The sequence below is a fragment of the Pseudophryne corroboree genome, chromosome 4, assembly GCF_028390025.1.
Source record: "Pseudophryne corroboree isolate aPseCor3 chromosome 4, aPseCor3.hap2, whole genome shotgun sequence".
NCBI classification, from domain to species: Eukaryota; Metazoa; Chordata; class Amphibia; order Anura; family Myobatrachidae; genus Pseudophryne; species Pseudophryne corroboree.
In genome coordinates, this window is record NC_086447.1 from 726,570,889 (window position 1) to 726,590,815 (window position 19,927).

A 19,927-nucleotide genomic window follows, 5' to 3' on the forward strand; every position below is an offset into this window, starting at 1 on the left:
CCCGGATATACTCCGACATGGCCTGTGTCTCGGGAAGTGAAAGAGGGTAAATTCGTCCTCGGGGAGGAGTCTTACCGGGTACTAGCTCAATGGGACAATCCCAAGTACGATGCGGAGGCAAGGTGTCCGCCCCATGCTTACTAAAAACATCTTGAAAAGCTTGGTACTCCACAGGAAGGCTGGAAGGGCTGGAAGAACAGAGAGGTCTAACTGAAGGTAAACTGTTCTGGAAGCAGTCTTTTCCCCAAGAGAGAACATCCATAGTTTGCTAATCTATGTGGGGGTTGTGTCTGATTAACCATGGAAACCCTAGGATTAATTCATGAGAGGCTTTAGGAATTACAAGGAAAGAGATTTTTTCTGAATGGAGAACTCTGACCTTCATCTTGAGAGGAATAGTACGAAAGGATATAATCCCCTCAGGGATATAACTTCCATCCACTGCGGTAACAGAAATGGTACGATCCAAAGGAACCGTTTGTATTCCAGATCGTTTGACCAGAGCTGACGTAATGAAACTTTCAGCGGCTCCGGAGTCGAGTAGTGCAGGGATGAGAAGAGAAGAAGAAGGGAGCTCCAATTGGGTTAACAGGACAGACTCTTTCTTGGTATGTATTTCTGAGAATTCTCCTAGCTTGACCTCTGCAGCACAAACTAGGAGCGGGCGTTTCCCGGACGTAGATTGCAAGTTTTAACAAAGTGATCAGATGCACCACAATACAGGCAGAGGTTCCCTTGTCGCCGTCTCTGACGTTCTTCATTGGAGAGGCGGGAGCGATTAATCTGCATGGGTTCTTCCGCAGTTGGTGATGATGGTGTTGGTGGAAGAACAACTCTAGGCTTAGGGCGATCTGACCGCAACCTCTCCATACAGCGCTCTCTGTACCTCAGGTCTAACTTATTGCATAAAGAAATTAGTTTATCCAGCTTATCAGGTACGTCCTCAGTTGCGAGGTCATCTTTGATCTTTTCAGAGAGACCGCTCCAGGAAGCTGCAATGAGAGCCTCCTCGTTCCAGTTCAGTTCTGAGGAAAGGGTGCGAAACTGGATCACGTACTGACTGACCGTACATGTGCCCTGATGCAGGCGCAGGATCTCCAATGAGGCAGCAGAAGTCCTGCCCGGTTCGTCAAAGATTCTTTGAAAGGTGGCCACGAATTCTGGATAGTTAGATAAGATGGGATCCATCCTCTCCCACAATGGTGAAGCCCATTCCAACGCTTGCCCGGTAAGTAAAGAAATTATATAGGCTACTTTGGTTTGTGCTGATGGGAAGTTGGCCGACTGTAGTTCGAACTGGATTTCGGACTGGTTAAGAAACGCACGGCATTGTTTTGGATTCCCATTGAATTTACTGGGAGGTGGCAAATGCAACCGTGGAAGTGGTACTGGAGGAAGCGGGACCAGAGGTGCTAATGTGGGAGCAGCTGTATATACTTGAGGGGCCGTCATGGCAACACAGAGAGAATCGAGACGTTCGGACATACTCTGCATGAACTGCACGATTTGAGATTGTGTGGCCTCCTTCTTATTTAAGCAAGACCAGATATCTGCAGTTGAATCCCCTCCTGAGGCCTGATCACCCGTTGAATCCATTTGGCCAGTGCTTACTGTCACGTCCTGCAAAGTTTGAGGATCCGGCAGCTGAGATTTGCCCGAGGAGGTAGCAGGCTGTGAATGAACCAGATGAGGGGGCTGGATATAGTTCCTTCGCATGGGACACGGAGCAATGAAGAACGTAGGCGGGGTTTGAGAGTCAATGAAAAGTGTTTATTATGTACAGGGCTGAGGTAGAGGACCGAGGCTGGAGCACGATGGTTAAAGACGTGGCAGGGGGCGAAGAACTGTGGACTGTGATTTGAAAGACGAGACTATAGATGATGAACTGTGGAACTGTGGATGGTGGTTGAAGACATGGCTGGAGACAAGGACTGTGGACTGTGGTTTGTTAAACGAGGCTGAAGATAATAATCTGCAGGCTGTGGTCGGTGGTACAAAGGCATGGCTGGTGAAGGAGATCTGTGGAGTGTGGCTTGAAAGACGAGGCAGAAGACCAGGGGCCGACTGTGCCCAAAGAGTCTTACTGGACCGGGTTTTCCAGGAGCGCTTCCACAGGCAGTAACAGGCTAGAAACAGCAGGGCTGCAGCAGCAACAGAGAACCGACCAAGCAGGATCAGGAGGAACCAGAATACAGCAGGAATCCTGGGAGCACAGGCTAAAGCACATACAACAGGGTTGTAACTTGAAGCACTGGCATCCCTGTCCTAAACCAGCCCCCTTTTATAGTGAGAGCTTCCCCTGGATTGGCTGGAAGAAACAGGAAACAGGAACTATGCTTAAAAATTGGTCTCCAACATGGCGGCGGCCAGTAATGCAGACCTTTTTGCAAAGCCACAATGCTCACTGCCCCTGGTCTCCTAGCAACGGCTCAGCAAGAGTGACCCGCTGTAGCGGCGTCCCGCCGCCACGAGCGGACCCCCTCACCGCCGCTACTGCTGCCCACGGATCCGGCGCAGCAGCCCACCTCCGCCGCTGCCCGCACATCGCCAAGGAAGCCAGCCCCGCGGCCCCAGCGTACCGGTAAGACTCCGGACGCTGACAATAACCATAAAAAGCACCAAATTACATGTGCCCCCCCCCCCCCCGTTTTGCTCCCTTGTTACTTGGAAGGAGCTTGGAGGTCCGGGCCAGCGTCTCTGCAGCGGCTGTGGAGAGAGAAAATGGCGCTGGTGAGCTGTGGGGCTAAGCCCCGCCCCTTCCCGGCGGGCTGTAGCCCCGCTCAAATTTGAAATTTTTATACTGGCGGGGGTATTGTATACAGTGCCCGGGCACCGAATATGCCTTCTGCCAGGTAATATGACCCCAGTAACTGCTGCCCAGGGCGCTCCCCCCCAGCGCCCTGCACCCTGTAAGTGCCGTTGGTGATGTGTGTGGGAGCATGGAGCGCAGCGCTACCGCTGCGCTGTACCGTTACTGAAGTCTTCTGCCATCTGATGTCTTCTGTTCTTCTAATACTCACCCGGCTTCTTTCTTCTGGCTTCTGTGAGGGGGGTGACGGCGCGGCTCCGGGAACAAGCAGCTAGGCGAACCAAGTAATCGAACCCTCTGGAGCTAATGGTGTCCAGTAGCCTAAGAAGCAGAGCTCTTAACTAAGAAGAAGTAGGTCTGACTTCTCTCCCCTCAGTCCCACGATGCAGGGAGCCTGTAGCCAGCAGGTCTCCCTGAAAATAACAAACCTAACATAAGTCTTTTCCAGAGAAATTCAGGAGAGCTCCCCTAGTGTGTGTATAGTCACTCCTGGGCACAAAGTCTAACTGAGGTCTGGGGGAGGGGCATAGAGGGAGGAGCCAGTTCACACCCAGTAAAAGTCTTTTTAGCGTGCCCATGTCTCCTGCGGATCCATCTATACCCCATGGTCCTTTTGGAGTCCCCAGCATCCTCTAGGACGTAAGAGAAAATTTCTTACTGAAGTTACTGAAAAAGAACATGTGCAAAGCAGGAAACGGACTTTAATACACAGAAATGGGTGACGCTTTCTATAGCATGTGGGAGCTGCGCTGTCAGACAACCACTGTGCGTTATGATGGGGGCTACACTGATGATACTCTCACAGGGAAGGAAGGGAAACCTATAAACTACACAGAAAACCAGATTGTGCCTTAATTAGAGATGAGCGGGTTCGGTTTTACTCAGTTTTACTCGGATTTACTCGGTTCTCAAAACGGCATCTTATTGGCTCACGGATGTCACGTGTTTTGGATAGCCAATAGAAAAAATCCGGATAAAACCGAACTGGCGTTAATTCTGGCGTTAAATCCGAACCCGCTCATCTCTAGCCTTAATTGGTGCCAAATTACCAAATTCACATTGTAACCCCAACGATATTCCATCTTCTCATGACTTTAATTCACACCTTGCTTCTGTGCTTTTTAACCATGTATTTATATTATCATAGGTTTGTTTTATGCCCAGGATATTACACCAGGCTGCTCCCTAAGTCCCTGGATAAAATTCTATGCAATGCTTAGAGACCCAGAACTACAGACTACTGTTATGTGGTTATTAACTGTCATCGGAACACTAGTGCTGAGGCTAGAGCTTTTCACACAGTAAAGGACCTGGCAAATTACAGGGGCATTATATATTAAGTCTTCTAATACCCTTTTCCAACAGAAACGTCTGAAATTCACGGCTTTTCAGTGCCGGGACGCTTTGTCGCACACAGCCTGATCCACCTTTCACACATGGAAGCAAATTACCGGGTATAGCAGTTTTACCTGGTAATTTGCTACTCAACACGGGCACACCCTCCAACATCATTAAAGAAAAAAAATCGGTGCAAATTCGAAAAGGGGGTGAGGCCACGGGTAAAGGGTGCGTGACCACACGGCGCTGCCGTAGGAATCTATAGGACAAGGGAGACACTGAAAATCGGTACATAGCCCTTTTTGTCAGGTACAGACCATAAAAAAATGGTACTGTATCAGCAAAAAATGACAGTTATGCTGCTTTCACATCGCAAAACCTGCTTTTGAAATGGTATTTGAAACGGTTCTTAAAACGGATCTGAGCAGTTAAACCCCTTTCACATCTCATGTTGTAACCAGTAAATTACCATTTCATTACCGTTTTGGTACCTTTCACACTGAACCCGTTTCACCCATAGAAAACAGTGGTTGTCATTATAAATGGACTTTTCTGGCCCACACATTATTAATAATTATTAATTAATTCATTATTAATAATTTGGATAGTCGTACGATGGAACCCAGCAGCTTGAAGCATTTTTGCTATGTTTTTATATATGAGGGTATCCTTGACTGTCCCAGTAATTTGGCAGCAGATTTCCTCATCCCCTCTGATCCTAAAGCAGCTCCCTCACCTCTTCATCACTCCAATTAGACATTTTATAATGGCTTTGCAGTCTAAACGTTTATAAAGCCACTCTCACATGTGTCTCCTGTGTTTTCCAAGCTGTTTCCTGGTTGTGGCTGCTGACATCACACATGGAGACAGCCTATGACCTGCTGGGGCTTGCAAATACCGTTTCAGACCCTTTCACACTGCACAGTGAAATGGGACTGAAACGGGTAGGACCCTTCTTTTTTACCGTTTCAAAATACAGGTATTTTGAAAACGGTAAATTGAAGGGGACCCTTTCACATCGCAGCTTGACCCGTTTAGGAAGCCAGTTAAAACGGCAAAATACCGGGTACAAGCTGCGGTGTGAAAGGGGTATTAGGGAATATGCATGGGTTATTTCATCTGTATGTAAGGGTCAATCCAGGTCAAAATTCCTTGCTCTGACCCTGGTAAATTCCTGGGTTGCAGCCCGTTCTCCCGGCAAATTACTGGGTAGAAACCTGTGTGAAAGGAGTATTAGAGGCCCCGTTGTCTGCAGCTTTTTCATAATCAAAGTCTCTAGGATCTGGTCCCTATAGCTAAATCAGTTACTGACTATTTAGTGTGCTCTGCCTTATGCGATATCTTAAAGAAGGTTGGGATGTCTGCTTTAGAGTAGAACAGATCCTCTCTCACCTGTGCTCCCAGGTATAGTAAGTCCTATAGCAGCCAGTTCTGTTACATTTAGAAGACACATTGGGTGGAAGAATTCGATTGTTTGAAAAGTTGGTTGGATGTCTGTTTATTCATGTCTATTAGATAGGAAAAAACAGACAACCAGCTAACTTTTCAAACAATTGAATACCCCCCATTGAGCTCAGTTGCTGAATATAGATTTTTGTAGCCCAGCCCCAATACTGCCCCTACTTGTCCCCCCCCAATAACAGACACTTTTGGGCCACTGAAGCTCAGAGAGCGGACGCAGCGGGACCATTCTCTGTACTTTACCGGCAGCGACTGTGTTGTTCCCGCAGCAACCAGTGAGTATACTGACTGACAGTGTTGCCAACTATGAAATGAAAAACAAGCAACTGATGACTAAAAAATAAGCCCAAAACAAGCCCAAACCATTCCCAAAAAAAGCACAACTTGAGTTTTTAGTTTTCTAATTAAAATACATCTAATTATAAGTGCTATATCTGGCTACTACTCAGTGTTATCTCAGCTGCTGCTGGATGGACTGAAGACAAGTTCTGGAACTTGAAGTCAAGTGGATAGCTTTCAGTTTCTTGAACTTTTTCTTCTGGTATCCCTTCGGACAGGATGCTGGCTGTCAATATACCAAGAGCGGAATCCCGGCAGCCAGAATACTGGCAGCGATGAGAGCGCAAAGAGTCCGCTTGCGGGCTTGCTGCACATACCACAGGTTTTATCCCCACTCTGTGGGTCTTGTGGACACCCACGAGTTGGAAAACCTGTGGCGAGTGCTGTCGGCATTCCAGTCTGTCAGAATTTCAGCTTTAGGATCCTGAACGCCAGGATCCCGACAGCTGGGTTAACTACATCCCCTCCAGTCTGTGGTAGACATTATGGGCCTTTTTCAGACCCTGACACAGACGGTAATAATAATCCCAAACAACCGATTTTCAGCCATCTGCATATGCTATCATGATGCAATCGCATCATAATTGACAGGCGATGGGTGTCCGGGGGCAACGTTACGGTATTGTGGGAGAGAGTCACGGGAAATGCAGGTGTGTCATGGCCGTTTTCGGGGCCGGCCAATGATGTCGCCTGCGTTTCATGCGATTGGAAACATTGCAGCGGTGCCCCTGCTTATGCAGTTATGCTGCACAGGCAGGGGTCGACCTCTTTTTGAATTGCGATCGCATCACGAGGAGGCACCACACATGCTGGCTGGCCTTGCCCTGTGTGATTTTGGTGGTTGCAAATTTTGCTTAAATAGCAAAGTCTGCGACCAACTCTGAATAATCTCCTTGGTTTGCAGAAAAGAACTCGCTTACTATCATTTTTCCATTGTTTTAGAAAAATGCAGCAATTTGACACAATCTAAGACCCCCAAATTCATCTATTCATCCACAGCTTTTCACCTATGTCTTTGTAAGGATCTGTGTTGAATGGATGAATGACTACTTCTGATGGTCGGTGCCGTCTGTACCTATACATTAAATAAAAAAAAAAAAAAAAAAACCAAAATAAGCAGCAAAAGAAATAATAAGCCCAAAAACACGCAACCGTCAAAAAAATAAAGCAACTTGAAACAAAAAGAAGCCCAATTCCGCTTGTTATAAGCTGAATTGGCAACTATGCTGACTGACAACAGAATTGTCCCTTTCTACAGGCATCAGAGACGGTAGATGAACCAACCCATCAGAGACCCCCCCCATAGATTGTGACATGGACCCAGGAGGTTATGGGAAAGGTCCTCTCCACGAAGGTAAACTAGACGCTACCCTACCACTATGGAGGAGACGTGTGCGCTGCGCGACTTTCTTCCTGACGTCACTGTGCTGCGCGGGCCACATGACAACCACAGCAGCAGCAACGTGTGGACAGGAGTGTTGCCAGTGACCGATCTGGCTGCAGCGATGACTTCTCTCTCGCACCAGCTGAAGCGCCTTGCGCTGCCGCAGAATGACCCTAGCTTGTTTACTCGGCATCAGGTCGCTTCCCTTCTCTTTGATCCCAAGGAAGCTGCAAATATTGACAGAGACACCTTCTTTGCACTTGGTAAGTAGGGTCTCCTTATGCGATATAAAGTGTTTGAAATAATGCTAAGTACTGTACCGTTGCCATTAACTATTTAATTAAAGACCTGTGTTCGCGCTGGTTAACATTATTATTATTATTAATGGTGAAAATTAGTGTAATGTAAAATAGTGTACTTGTTATTTGTCTGTGTGCTGGTGGTTTAATGAAGTTGTCCACAGGATCACTACTCCCCTCCAGCCAGTGTGCCCCTCTCTCAAATCCCGGCAGTTGCCTATTTTCAGCTGCTGCACTATGGGTGATGAACTAGGTATTTGGTTTTCTTGTAGCAAAGTTTAGATGGGTAAATTAAAGCCTCCCAGACTAGTGAGTATAAGTATTGTGGCACCTGATTGACTAGGACCTCCGTCCAATCCAGTGCCCTATTCATTGCACCGGATGCAGTTAATTTGCCGGCTGTCGGGATCCCGGCAATCAGGATACCGACACCGGAATCCTGACAGCCGACAATGCTGACAGTCTCGGCTCAAAGACACTATTCCCTATCGTGGGTGTTCACGACACCCATAGAGTGGGAATAGAATCTGTGGCGAGCGCAGCCACCGAGCCTGGAAGGGGGACTCTTTGCGCTCGCCACACTGCCGGCATACTGGTGGCCGGGATGCTGCTATCGGTATACTGACGGCTGGCTTCCAGGCCACTGTTAAATCATACTGATCCCCATTGCGTACCCCCTGGGTATACCATACAGTGCTAGGGGTGTGAAGACCAAAGTTAGGAAGTATGGTTCCTCTCACATTGACCAGTAACAGAGCACAGCTGATGGTAATAGCCTGGCAGGACCCTTTGGCAAATCATTAATACAACGGTTTCTCATGGAATAGCCACTTAGCCTTAAAGTAGGCAAACTCTTAGTTCAAGTTCAGAACATGGGACCCCCTGGGTTAGCATTACAAAACTGCTTCAGAGCATCATTAAACCCATTCAGAACATTTAAAGTTCGCTCGCTTCTCTAACCACTCTCGGGCAGTGTTCTGAGGCAGTTTAGTTATGCTAGCCCAGGGGGTCCCATGTTCTGAACTTGAGCCCAAAGTCTTTTAACATTTTCTGGCCTGATAAGTTAGTTGCATGTTCTCCTTTTGAGAGTACCGTCCTGTGGTTTGTGATGGTGTCATACTTCTGTCTCTCTAGTTTTATTTTTTATTCTACACCTATCTTAATTGGGTATGCAGTCAGCATACTGATAGTCGGGATCCCGGCTGTTGCAATACCGATGCCGGGATACCGACAGGTCCACCATACTGCTGGCGGTATACCGACGAGGTAGGTAATTCCCCCTCTATGGGTGTACACGACACCCATAGAGGCAGAATATAACCTGTGGCGAGCGCAGTGAGCCCGCAATGGGCTTCTTTGCTCTCCCCCCACCTGCCGGCATTCCTCCGCTCGGGATGCCGATGTCGGGATCCTGACGTCCCGCATCCCGGACGGCGGGATCTCATACCAATCCCCTTGTACAAGCAGCAAGAAGTACAGCTAAAATAAGTTTGCAAAATATGGGTCATTTATTAGATGGCTTAATTAAATGCAATGGGAGCTTTGTGTTATCAGATGATCCGAAGCTGACCTTTAATCAGCAGTATACATACATTTAGTAAATTTAGATGATCATTCTCTTTTAAAAGAGAAATTGAAGACTTATTTTTCCTCTGCTGCTTTCCCAGTTTCCTGTAATAGACCTAGATGTGACTGATCATGACCACTTTTCAATGAAATTCAGTAAATAATACTCAGTTTGCCTTATGTTATCCTGCCAGAAGGCTTGAATAACGTAATCAGAGTTCCTTTTTGGCCTCATGTTCGTGGAACAGGTGGATGAGACCCAGCTGCTGAGGAGTAGTAGTAGTAGTAGTACAGGTTGAGTATCCCTTATCCAAAATGCTTGGGACCAGAGGTATTTTGGATATCGGATTTTTCTGTATTTTGGAATAATTGAATACCATAATGAGATATCATGGTGATAGGACATAAATCTAAGCACAGAATGCATTTTTGTTACATATACACCTTATACACATAGCCGGAAGGTAATTTTAGCCAATATTTTTTGTAACTTTGTGCATTGAACAAAGTGTGTGTACATTCACACAATTAATTTATGTTTCATATACACCTTATACACACAGCCATTTAATACAATAGTTTTAATAACTTTGTGTATTAAACAAAGTTTGTGTACATTGAGCCATCAAAAAACTAAGGTTTCACTATCTCACTCTCACTCAAAAAAGTCTGTATTTCGGAATATTCCGTATTTCGGAAGATTTGGATATGGGATACTCAACCTGTATTTATAAGGCATCATTGGGACCTGATTCTGTGATTAGAAGATGACCAAACACACAGACTAATGCAGGTTTTCTTCCATCCACATATACTAACATTCCTGAAATGATCTGATCTGATCAAGGTTTGGTCCTAATATCTGTTCAGGGAATTGGCGATAAATCAAAAAACCTGTAAACCAGTATATTCCTGTGGTTCTTCCATTTCTCTCAGCAATGGATGTAAACCATGGTGAAGATAATCACAAACCACACTTCAGCTCTGTTTAAAGTGTACAGTGTGAATGATTTGGGGAGAAATACATTCTAGAAATATTAAAGTAAACCATGTAATACAGCATACATCCGTGTCAAAGGTAATTATAGTCTACACATTTAACGATACGCCGCCGAGCTGCCAGACGGCGGATATGTACGACGGACGATCCGGCGGTGGGGGGTGGGGTGGATAGGGGGAGTCCCCCGTCACACAGCTCCATAGTAGTGCAGGCAAATATGGACGTACAGGCAAATATGCACAGCCGACGGGGCACTAGCGATGAACGAGCGCGGGGCCGCGCATCGTTCATCGCTGGTGCCTCCACATTCAAAGATATGAACGGTATCTCGTTCATTAATGAGATCGTACATATCTTTGAGAATTATCGCCCAGTGTGTAGGTCCTTTAAGATCTAAGCAGCAGCTTGGCACATATATGGCACATATATATGAATTTACTTTAAATACTGGGGTTAAGTTTTGTTACAAATCTGTAATATTCACCTTTGTGCAGTATTTTTTCCTAATGAAATGCTGATAAATCGTGACTAACTTTGTTTCTCTTTATGTCTTGCAAAGGCTGCACAGGTCTTGAAGAACTAATGGGGATTGACTCCTCCTTTCAAATCTTTGAAGAGACTCTGTTCAATCCAACTTCTAAAACTATGGAGCGCAGTGTCCAAAGCAAAGCCATGAATAACCAGCTGGATGAGAACATTTCCTTATTCCTCACACACCTGTCCCCTTACTTTATGCTGAAACCAGCCCAGAAGTGCCTGGAGTGGCTTATTCACAGGTGCAGTATATAACATTATTGCAAAGCATGAAGTATAAAGGCACGCTAATTATTTTTTGTTTGTTTGTGTAATGAAACTATGAAGAGATGAATGTATGTGATATGCTTGATATTGGACTCATCAATTTCATGTGACGTAACGTCTATAGCTTACAGTACGTTCATTATAATATCATTCGTTTTGTCAGTGTCCATAATCGATCTATCTCCTCCAGTTATGTGTGGCAATCTCACAGTCCTCTAGTCTGGATGTTGGAGCATCATCAGCTGTCTGCACAATGCCATATTGCTGATGTGCTGGGTCTTTCAGCTTCAGGGACTGTAATATATTAGTTTCTAAATATACTATATATATAATCAAATATTTGTGTTTGTTTGTTTATGCTTTACAGATCCTACAGTAGGTTAGTGATTGCGCTGAGTGAAAAAATAGTCCCTAGTGTGTCCCTGGGACCCTTCACTTAAAAAATAAAAAAATCACTTTCTGCTTCCCATCCCAATTTATGCTTTTGAGCTACCCATATAGCATCAGACCACCCCAAATGCCCTACATATACAACATGGCAAGTCACACTCATATATTCAGTACTGAGGAGCAGGCAGTACTGGGGGTAGGGAGGTAATAAGCATAGATAGCGTTGGGGCATTACTTAGGGGCAAGCAGACCTGAGGGCAGTAGTTAATTTTGTTCTCCTGCTTGGTGGCCCCAACTTTGTCACCAGAGCCTTCTCATCTTGGATACTGTTCACCTCTAGCTCGATGAGCTGCATTCCCTGCTTGTCCCTCATCACCCTGGTGCTCCAGCTCCCTCTATGCCTGAGCAGTGTCTGCCTCTCTGCCTGCTCGGTCAGGGATGGAGCATACATCACTTCAGGCTGCTGGAGGTGGCTGGCACCACCTACATGATGAGGGCAACAATGCTGCTGCAGGGTACAGATCCCAGAGAGATGGGGAACAGAGCCTGGGGCGGATGAGGAGCTAGATACAGAGTCTGGCCCCAGAGAGGAGTATGCAGAGCCTGGAGAACTGGAAGCTGGGTGCTGGCTGCCAGAGGGGAAGGTGGGCAGGGATGGAGTCCTCAGCCTGCTATTGGCTGGTGAGACAGTGCAGGATTGCTATTGGCTGCGGCGTACACAGCGTATGGTGTACACAACCAGATCCTATATTTTCTCTTACGTCCTAGAGGATGCTGGGGACTCCGTAAGGACCATGGGGTATAGATGGGCTCCGCAGGAGGCATAGGCACCTAACAGAACTTTTCCTATGGGTGTGCACTGGCTCCTGCCTCTATGCCCCTCCTCCAGACCTCAGTTAGATTCTGTGCCCAGAGGAGAAGGGTACACTGCAGAGAGCTCTCCTGAGTTTTCTGTGGAAAAAGAATTTGGTTAGGTTTTTTATTTTCAGGGAGTCTTGTTGGCAACAGGCTCCCTGCATCGTGGGACTGAGGAGAGAGAAGCAGACCTACTTAACTGATAGGCTCTGCTTCTTAGGCTACTGGACACCATTAGCTCCAGAGGGAGTCTGAACACAGGTCTCACCCTGGGGTTCGTCCCGGAGCCGCGCCGCCGTTCTCCTCACAGATGCCGGAAGATAGAAGCCGGGTGAGTATGAGAAACAAGAAGACATCTCAGGCGGCAGAAGACTTCAGATCTTCATGAGGTAAGGCGCGCAGCGGTAAGCTGAGCGCCATTGCTCCCATACACAACACACAGACAGCACTGATGGGTGCAGGGCGCAGGGGGGGGGCGCCCTGGGCAGCAATAAACCTCGTTTATGGGCAATAAGGTGCTATTAGGCTGCGGAGGCAGCAAATAGATGATCCCCTGCCATTTTTGTGAAAATTGAAGAGGGACCGAAGCCCGCCGCTGGGGGGTGGGGGGCGGAGCTTGATCCCTCAGCACTAACCAGCGCCATTTTCTCCACAGAGCTGCATGAGAAATGCTGGCTCCCCGGAATCTCCCCTGCTGAACGCTTCAGAGGTTGGAAAAAAGAAAGGGGGGGCACATTGGCGCGCAGTGAGTGGGAAATTGTGTATATATATATATATATATATATATATATATATATATTTCTCTGACGTCCTAGTGGATGCTGGGACTCCGTCAGGACCATGGGGATTAGCGGCTCCGCAGGAGGCAGGGCACAAAAATAAAAGCTTTAGGACTAGGTGGTGTGCACTGGCTCCTCCCCCCCCCATGACCCTCCTCCAAGCCTCAGTTAGGTTTTTGTGCCCGTCCGAGCAGGGTGCAATCTAGGTGGCTCTCCTAAAGAGCTGCTTAGAAAAAGTTATTAGGTTTTTTATTTTCAGTGAGTCCTGCTGGCAACAGGCTCACTGCAACGAGGGACTTAGGGGAGAAGAAGTGAACTCACCTGCGTGCAGGATGGATTGGCTTCTTAGGCTACTGGACACCATTAGCTCCAGAGGGATCGAACACAGGCCCAGCCATGGAGTCCGGTCCCGGAGCCGCGCCGCCGACCCCCTTGCAGATGCCGAAAAGTGAAGAGGTCCAGAAACCGGCGGCAGAAGACTTTTCAGTCTTCATGAGGTAGCGCACAGCACTGCAGCTGTGCGCCATTGTTGTCAGCACACTTCACACCAGCGGTCACTGAGGGTGCAGGGCGCTGGGGGGGGGGGGGGCACCCTGGGCAGCAATGATAATACCTTGTTCTGGCTAAAAATACATCACATATAGCCCCTGGGGCTATATGGATGTATTTAACCCCTGCCAGGTCTCACAAACACCGGGAGAAGAGCCCGCCGAAATAGGGGGCGGGGCCTATCTCCTCAGCACACAGCGCCATTTTCCTGCACAGCTCCGCTGCGAGGAAGGCTCCCAGGACTCTCCCCTGCACTGCACTACAGAAACAGGGTAAAAAAACAGAGAGGGGGGGCACTTTTTTGGCGATATTGATATATTAAGCTGCTATAAAGGAAACAACACTTCTGTAGGGTTGTTCCTATATATTTATAGCGCTTGGGTGTGTGCTGGCAAACTCTCCCTCTGTCTCCCCAAAGGGCTAGTGGGGTCCTGTCTTCGATAAGAGCATTCCCTGTGTGTCTGCTGTGTGTCGGTACGTGTGTGTCGACATGTATGAGGACGATGTTGGTGTGGAGGCGGAGCAATTGCCGGTAATGGTGATGTCACCCCCTAGGGAGTCGACACCGGAATGGATGGCTTTGTTTATGGAATTACGTGATAATGTCAGCACGTTACAAAAATCAGTTGACGACATGAGACGGCCGGCAAACCAGTTAGTACCTGTCCAGGCGTCTCAGACACCGTCAGGGGCTGTAAAACGCCCTTTACCTCAGTCGGTCGACACAGACCCAGACACGGACACCGAATCTAGTGTCGACGGTGAAGAAACAAACGTATTTTCCAGTAGGGCCACACGTTATATGATCACGGCAATGAAGGAGGCTTTGCATATCTCTGATACTGCATGTACCACAAAAAGGGGTATTATGTGGGGTCTGAAAAAACTACCTGTAGTTTTTCCTGAATCAGAGGAATTGAATGAAGTGTGTGATGAAGCGTGGGTTAACCCCGATAGAAAACTGCTAATTTCAAAGAAGTTATTGGCATTATATCCTTTCCCGCCAGAGGTTAGGGCGCGCTGGGAAACACCCCCTAGGGTGGATAAGGCACTCACACGCTTATCAAAACAAGTGGCGTTACCGTCTCCTGAAACGGCCGCCCTCAAGGATCCAGCTGATAGGAGGCTGGAAACTACCCTGAAAAGTATATACACTCATACTGGTGTTATACTGCGACCAGCCATCGCCTCAGCATGGATGTGCAGTGCTGGGGTGGTTTGGTCGGATTCCCTGACTGAAAATATTGATACCCTGGATAGGGACAGTATTTTATTGACTATAGAGCAATTAAAGGATGCTTTTCTTTATATGCGAGATGCTCGGAGGGATATTTGCACTCTGGCATCGAGAGTAAGTGCGATGTCCATATCTGCCAGAAGCAGTTTATGGACGCGACAGTGGTCAGGTGATGCGGATTCCAAACGGCATATGGAAGTATTGCCGTATAAAGGGGAGGAATTATTTGGGGTCGGTCTATCGGATTTGGTGGCCACGGCAACTGCCGGGAAATCCACCTTTTTACCTCAGGTCCCCTCCCAACAGAAAAAGACACCGTCTTTTCAGCCGCAGTCCTTTCGTTCCTATAAGAACAAGCGGGCAAAAGGACAGTCATATCTGCCCCGAGGCAAAGGAAAGGGTAAGAGAGTGCACCAAGCAGCTCCCTCCCAGGAGCAGAAGCCCTCCCCGGCTACTGCAAAGCCCTCAGCATGACGTTGGGGCTTTACAAGCGGACTCAGGGGCGGTGGGGGGTCGACTCAAGAATTTCAGCGCACAGTGGGCTCACTCACAGGTGGACCCCTGGATCCTGCAGGTAGTATCTCAGGGTTACAGGTTGGAATTCGAGAAGTCTCCCCCTCGCCGGTTCCTAAAGTCTGCTCTGCCAACGTCTCCCTCAGACAGGGCGACGGTATTGGAAGCCATTCACAAGCTGTATTCTCAGCAGGTGATAGTCAAGGTACCCCTCCTACAACAGGGAAAGGGGTATTATTCCACACTATTTGTGGTACCGAAGCCGGACGGCTCGGTAAGACCTATTCTAAATCTGAAATCTTTGAACCTGTACATACAAAAATTAAAGTTCAAGATGGAGTCACTCAGAGCAGTGATAGCGAATCTGGAAGAAGGGGACTTTATGGTGTCCCTGGACATTAAGGATGCTTACCTGCATGTCCCAATTTGCCCTTCACATCAAGGGTACCTCAGGTTCGTGGTGCAAAACTGTCATTATCAGTTTCAGACGCTGCCGTTTGGATTGTCCACGGCACCTCGGGTCTTTACCAAGGTAATGGCCGAAATGATGTTTCTTCTGCGAAGAAGAGGCGTATTAATTATCCCTTACTTGGACGATCTCCTGATAAGGGCAAGGTCCAGAGAACAGCTGGAGGACGTAGTAGCACTAACCCAAGTAGTGCTGCAACAGCACGGGTGGATTCTGAATTTTCCAAAATCTCAATTGACCCCGACGACACGTCTGCTGTTCCTGGGAATGATTCTGGACACGGTTCAGAAAAAGGTGTTTCTTCCGGAGGAGAAAGCCAGGGAGTTATCCGAACTTGTCAGGAACCTCCTAAAACCAGGAAAAGTGTCTGTGCATCAATGCACAAGAGTCCTGGGAAAAATGGTGGCTTCTTACGAAGCGATTCCATTCGGCAGATTCCACGCACGAACTTTTCAGTGGGATCTGCTGGACAAATGGTCCGGATCGCATCTGCAGATGCATCAGCGGATAACTTTGTCTCCACGGACAAGGGTGTCTCTTCTGTGGTGGTTGCAGAGTGCTCATCTGTTAGAGGGCCGCAGATTCGGCATACAGGACTGGGTCCTGGTGACCACGGATGCCAGTCTGAGAGGCTGGGGAGCGGTCACACAGGGAAGAAACTTCCAGGGAGTGTGGTCAAGCCTGGAGATGTCTCTTCACATAAATATACTGGAGCTAAGAGCGATTTACAATGCTCTAAGCCTGGCAAAACCCCTGCTTCAGGGTCAGCCGGTGTTGATCCAGTCGGACAACATCACGGCAGTCGCCCACGTAAACAGACAGGGCGGCACAAGAAGCAGGAGGGCAATGGCAGAAGCTGCAATGATTCTTCGCTGGGCGGAAGATCATGTGATAGCACTGTCAGCAGTGTTCATTCCGGGAGTGGACAACTGGGAAGCGGACTTCCTCAGCAGACACGTTCTACACCCGGGAGAGTGGGGACTTCATCCAGAAGTCTTCCACATGATTGTGAACCGTTGGGAAAAACCAAAGGTGGATATGATGGCGTCCCGCCTCAACAAAAAACTGGACAGGTATTGCGCCAGGTCAAGAGACCCTCAGGCAATAGCTGTGGACGCTCTGGTAACACCGTGGGTGTTCCAGTCAGTGTATGTGTTTCCTCCTCTGCCTCTCATACCAAAAGTACTGAGAATTATACGGCAAAGGGGAGTAAGAACGATACTCGTGGCTCCGGATTGGCCAAGAAGAACTTGGTACCCGGAACTTCAGGAGATGCTCACGGAAGATCCGTGGCCTCTACCTCTAAGACGGGACCTGCTTCAGCAGGGACCGTGTCTATTCCAAGACTTACCGCGGCTGCGTTTGACGGCATGGCGGTTGAACGCCGAATTCTAAGGGAAAAAGGCATTCCGGAAGAGGTCATCCCTACCCTGGTAAAAGCCAGGAAGGAGGTGACTGCACAACATTATCACCGCATTTGGAGAAAATATGTTGCGTGGTGTGAGGCCAGGAAGGCCCCGACGGAGGAATTTCAACTGGGTCGATTCCTACATTTCCTGCAAACAGGATTGTCTATGGGCCTCAAATTAGGGTCCATTAAGGTTCAAATTTCGGCCCTGTCGATTTTCTTCCAGAAAGAATTGGCTTCAGTTCCTGAAGTCCAGACTTTTGTAAAAGGAGTACTACATATACAGCCCCCGGTTGTGCCCCCAGTGGCTCCGTGGGATCTTAATGTAGTTTTGGATTTTCTCAAATCCAATTGGTTTGAGCCACTCAAATCGGTGGATTTGAAATATCTTACATGGAAAGTAACCATGCTACTGGCCCTGGCTTCAGCCAGGAGAGTGTCAGAATTGGCGGCTTTATCGTATAAAAGCCCATATCTGATTTTCCATTCGGACAGGGCAGAACTGCGGACGCGTCCTCAGTTTCTGCCTAAGGTGGTTTCAGCGTTTCACCTGAACCAGCCTATTGTGGTGCCTGCGGCTACGAGCGATTTGGAGGATTCCAAGTTGCTGGACGTTGTCAGGGCATTGAAAATATATATTTCAAGGACGGCTGGAGTCAGAAAATCTGACTCGCTGTTTATACTGTATGCACCCAACAAGCTGGGTGCTCCTGCTTCTAAGCAGACGATTGCTCGTTGGATTTGTAGCACAATTCAACTTGCACATTCTGTGGCAGGCCTGCCACAGCCTAAATCTATCAAGGCCCATTCCACAAGGAAGGTGGGCTCATCTTGGGCGGCTGCCCGAGGGGTCTCGGCATTACAACTCTGCCGAGCAGCTACGTGGTCGGGGGAGAACACGTTTGTAAAATTCTACAAATTTGATACCCTGGCTAAAGAGGACCTGGAGTTCTCTCATTCGGTGCTGCAGAGTCATCCGCACTCTCCCGCCCGTTTGGGAGCTTTGGTATAATCCCCATGGTCCTGACGGAGTCCCAGCATCCACTAGGACGTCAGAGAAAATAAGATTTTACTTACCGATAAATCTATTTCTCGTAGTCCGTAGTGGATGCTGGGCGCCCATCCCAAGTGCGGATTGTCTGCAATACTTGTACATAGTTATTGTTACAAAAAAATCGGGTTGTTATTGTTGTGAGCCGTCTGTTCAGAGGCTCCTACGTTTGTCATACTGTTAACTGGGTTCAGATCACAGGTTGTACGGTGTGATTGGTGTGGCTGGTATGAGTCTTACCCGGGATTCAAAATCCTTCCTTATTGTGTACGCTCGTCCGGGCACAGTATCCTAACTGAGGCTTGGAGGAGGGTCATGGGGGGAGGAGCCAGTGCACACCACCTAGTCCTAAAGCTTTTATTTTTGTGCCCTGTCTCCTGCGGAGCCGCTAATCCCCATGGTCCTGACGGAGTCCCAGCATCCACTACGGACTACGAGAAATAGATTTATCGGTAAGTAAAATCTTATATATATATATATATATATATATATATATATATATATATATATATATATATATATATATATATATATATATATATATATATATATACATACATACATACATACATACATACATACATACATACATACATACATACATACATACATACATACATACATACACATACACGCTATCTGGTTTTTCCAGTGTCATTTGGGCGCTGGCTGTGTGCTGGCAACTCTCTCTCTGTCTCTCCTAAGGGCCTGGTTGGGGTTTTGTCCCCTTATAGGTATATCCCTGTGTGTGTGGGGTGTCGGTACGTGCGTGTTGACATGTCTGAAGCGGAAGGCTTCTCCAAGGAGGAGGTACAGCAGATGAGTGGTGTCCCCGTCGGTAGTGCCGACTCAGGAATGGATGGACATGTGGCATATGTTGAATGCAAGTGTGACATCTTTACATGAGAGGCTAGATAAGGCTGAATTCGGGGAGGCGTCAGGGGGTCAATCCTCGGATTGGACCGACTCACAGGGCCCGTCGGGGTCTCAAAAGCGTCCCTTGGCAAAAATTGTGGACACAACTACTGACACGGACTCTGATTCCAGTATTGACTATGATAAAGCTAAATTGCACCCTAAGGTGACAAAGAGCATTCAGTGTATGATCATAGCAATAAGAGATGTGTTGCATATTGCTGATGAACCCTCTGTTCCTGACACGAGGGTACACTTTTTTTTAAGGGAAAGAAACCGATAATAAACTTTCCCCCATCTCATGAACTTAATGAGTTTTTTGAAAAAGCTTGGGAGACTCCGGATTAGAGACCGCAGATTCTCAAAAGAATTAATATGGCATACCCCTTCCCTACACAGGACAGGGTACGTTGGGAATCCTCTCTCACTGTGGACAAGGCTTTAACGCGCCTGTCAAAGAAAGTGGCGCTACCGTCTCCAGACACAGCGGCCCTCAAGGATCCTGCGGATCGCAGGCAAGAGACTACTTTAAAGTCTATTTATTCACATACTGGAGCTTTGCTAAGACCGACAATTGCGTCGGCATGGGTATGTAGCGCAATTTCAGCCTGGACAGATAACCTGTCGGCTGACCTTGATACCATGGATAGAGATACTGTTTTGTTAATTCTAGCCCATATCAAAGACGCAGTCTTGTATTTGAGAGACGCTCAAAGGGACATTGGATTACTGGCTTCCAGAGCCAATGCCATGGCTATTTCAAC

At 47.7% G+C, this 19,927-nt stretch overlaps 1 protein-coding gene across 1 annotated transcript in view; it reads left to right on the forward strand.

Annotated features, from left to right (window-relative positions):
- Positions 1 to 7,307: 7,307 nt before the first annotated feature.
- The window catches only part of HEATR1 (HEAT repeat containing 1), a 290,453-nt gene continuing 277,833 nt past the window's right edge, over positions 7,308 to 19,927 (forward strand). The window contains exons 1-2 of the mRNA XM_063918062.1: positions 7,308 to 7,594; positions 10,756 to 10,972. Coding sequence (XP_063774132.1) covers positions 7,327 to 7,594; positions 10,756 to 10,972 — 485 coding nt within the window. The 5' untranslated portion in view covers positions 7,308 to 7,326. The remainder of the gene's footprint in view (positions 7,595 to 10,755; positions 10,973 to 19,927) is intronic.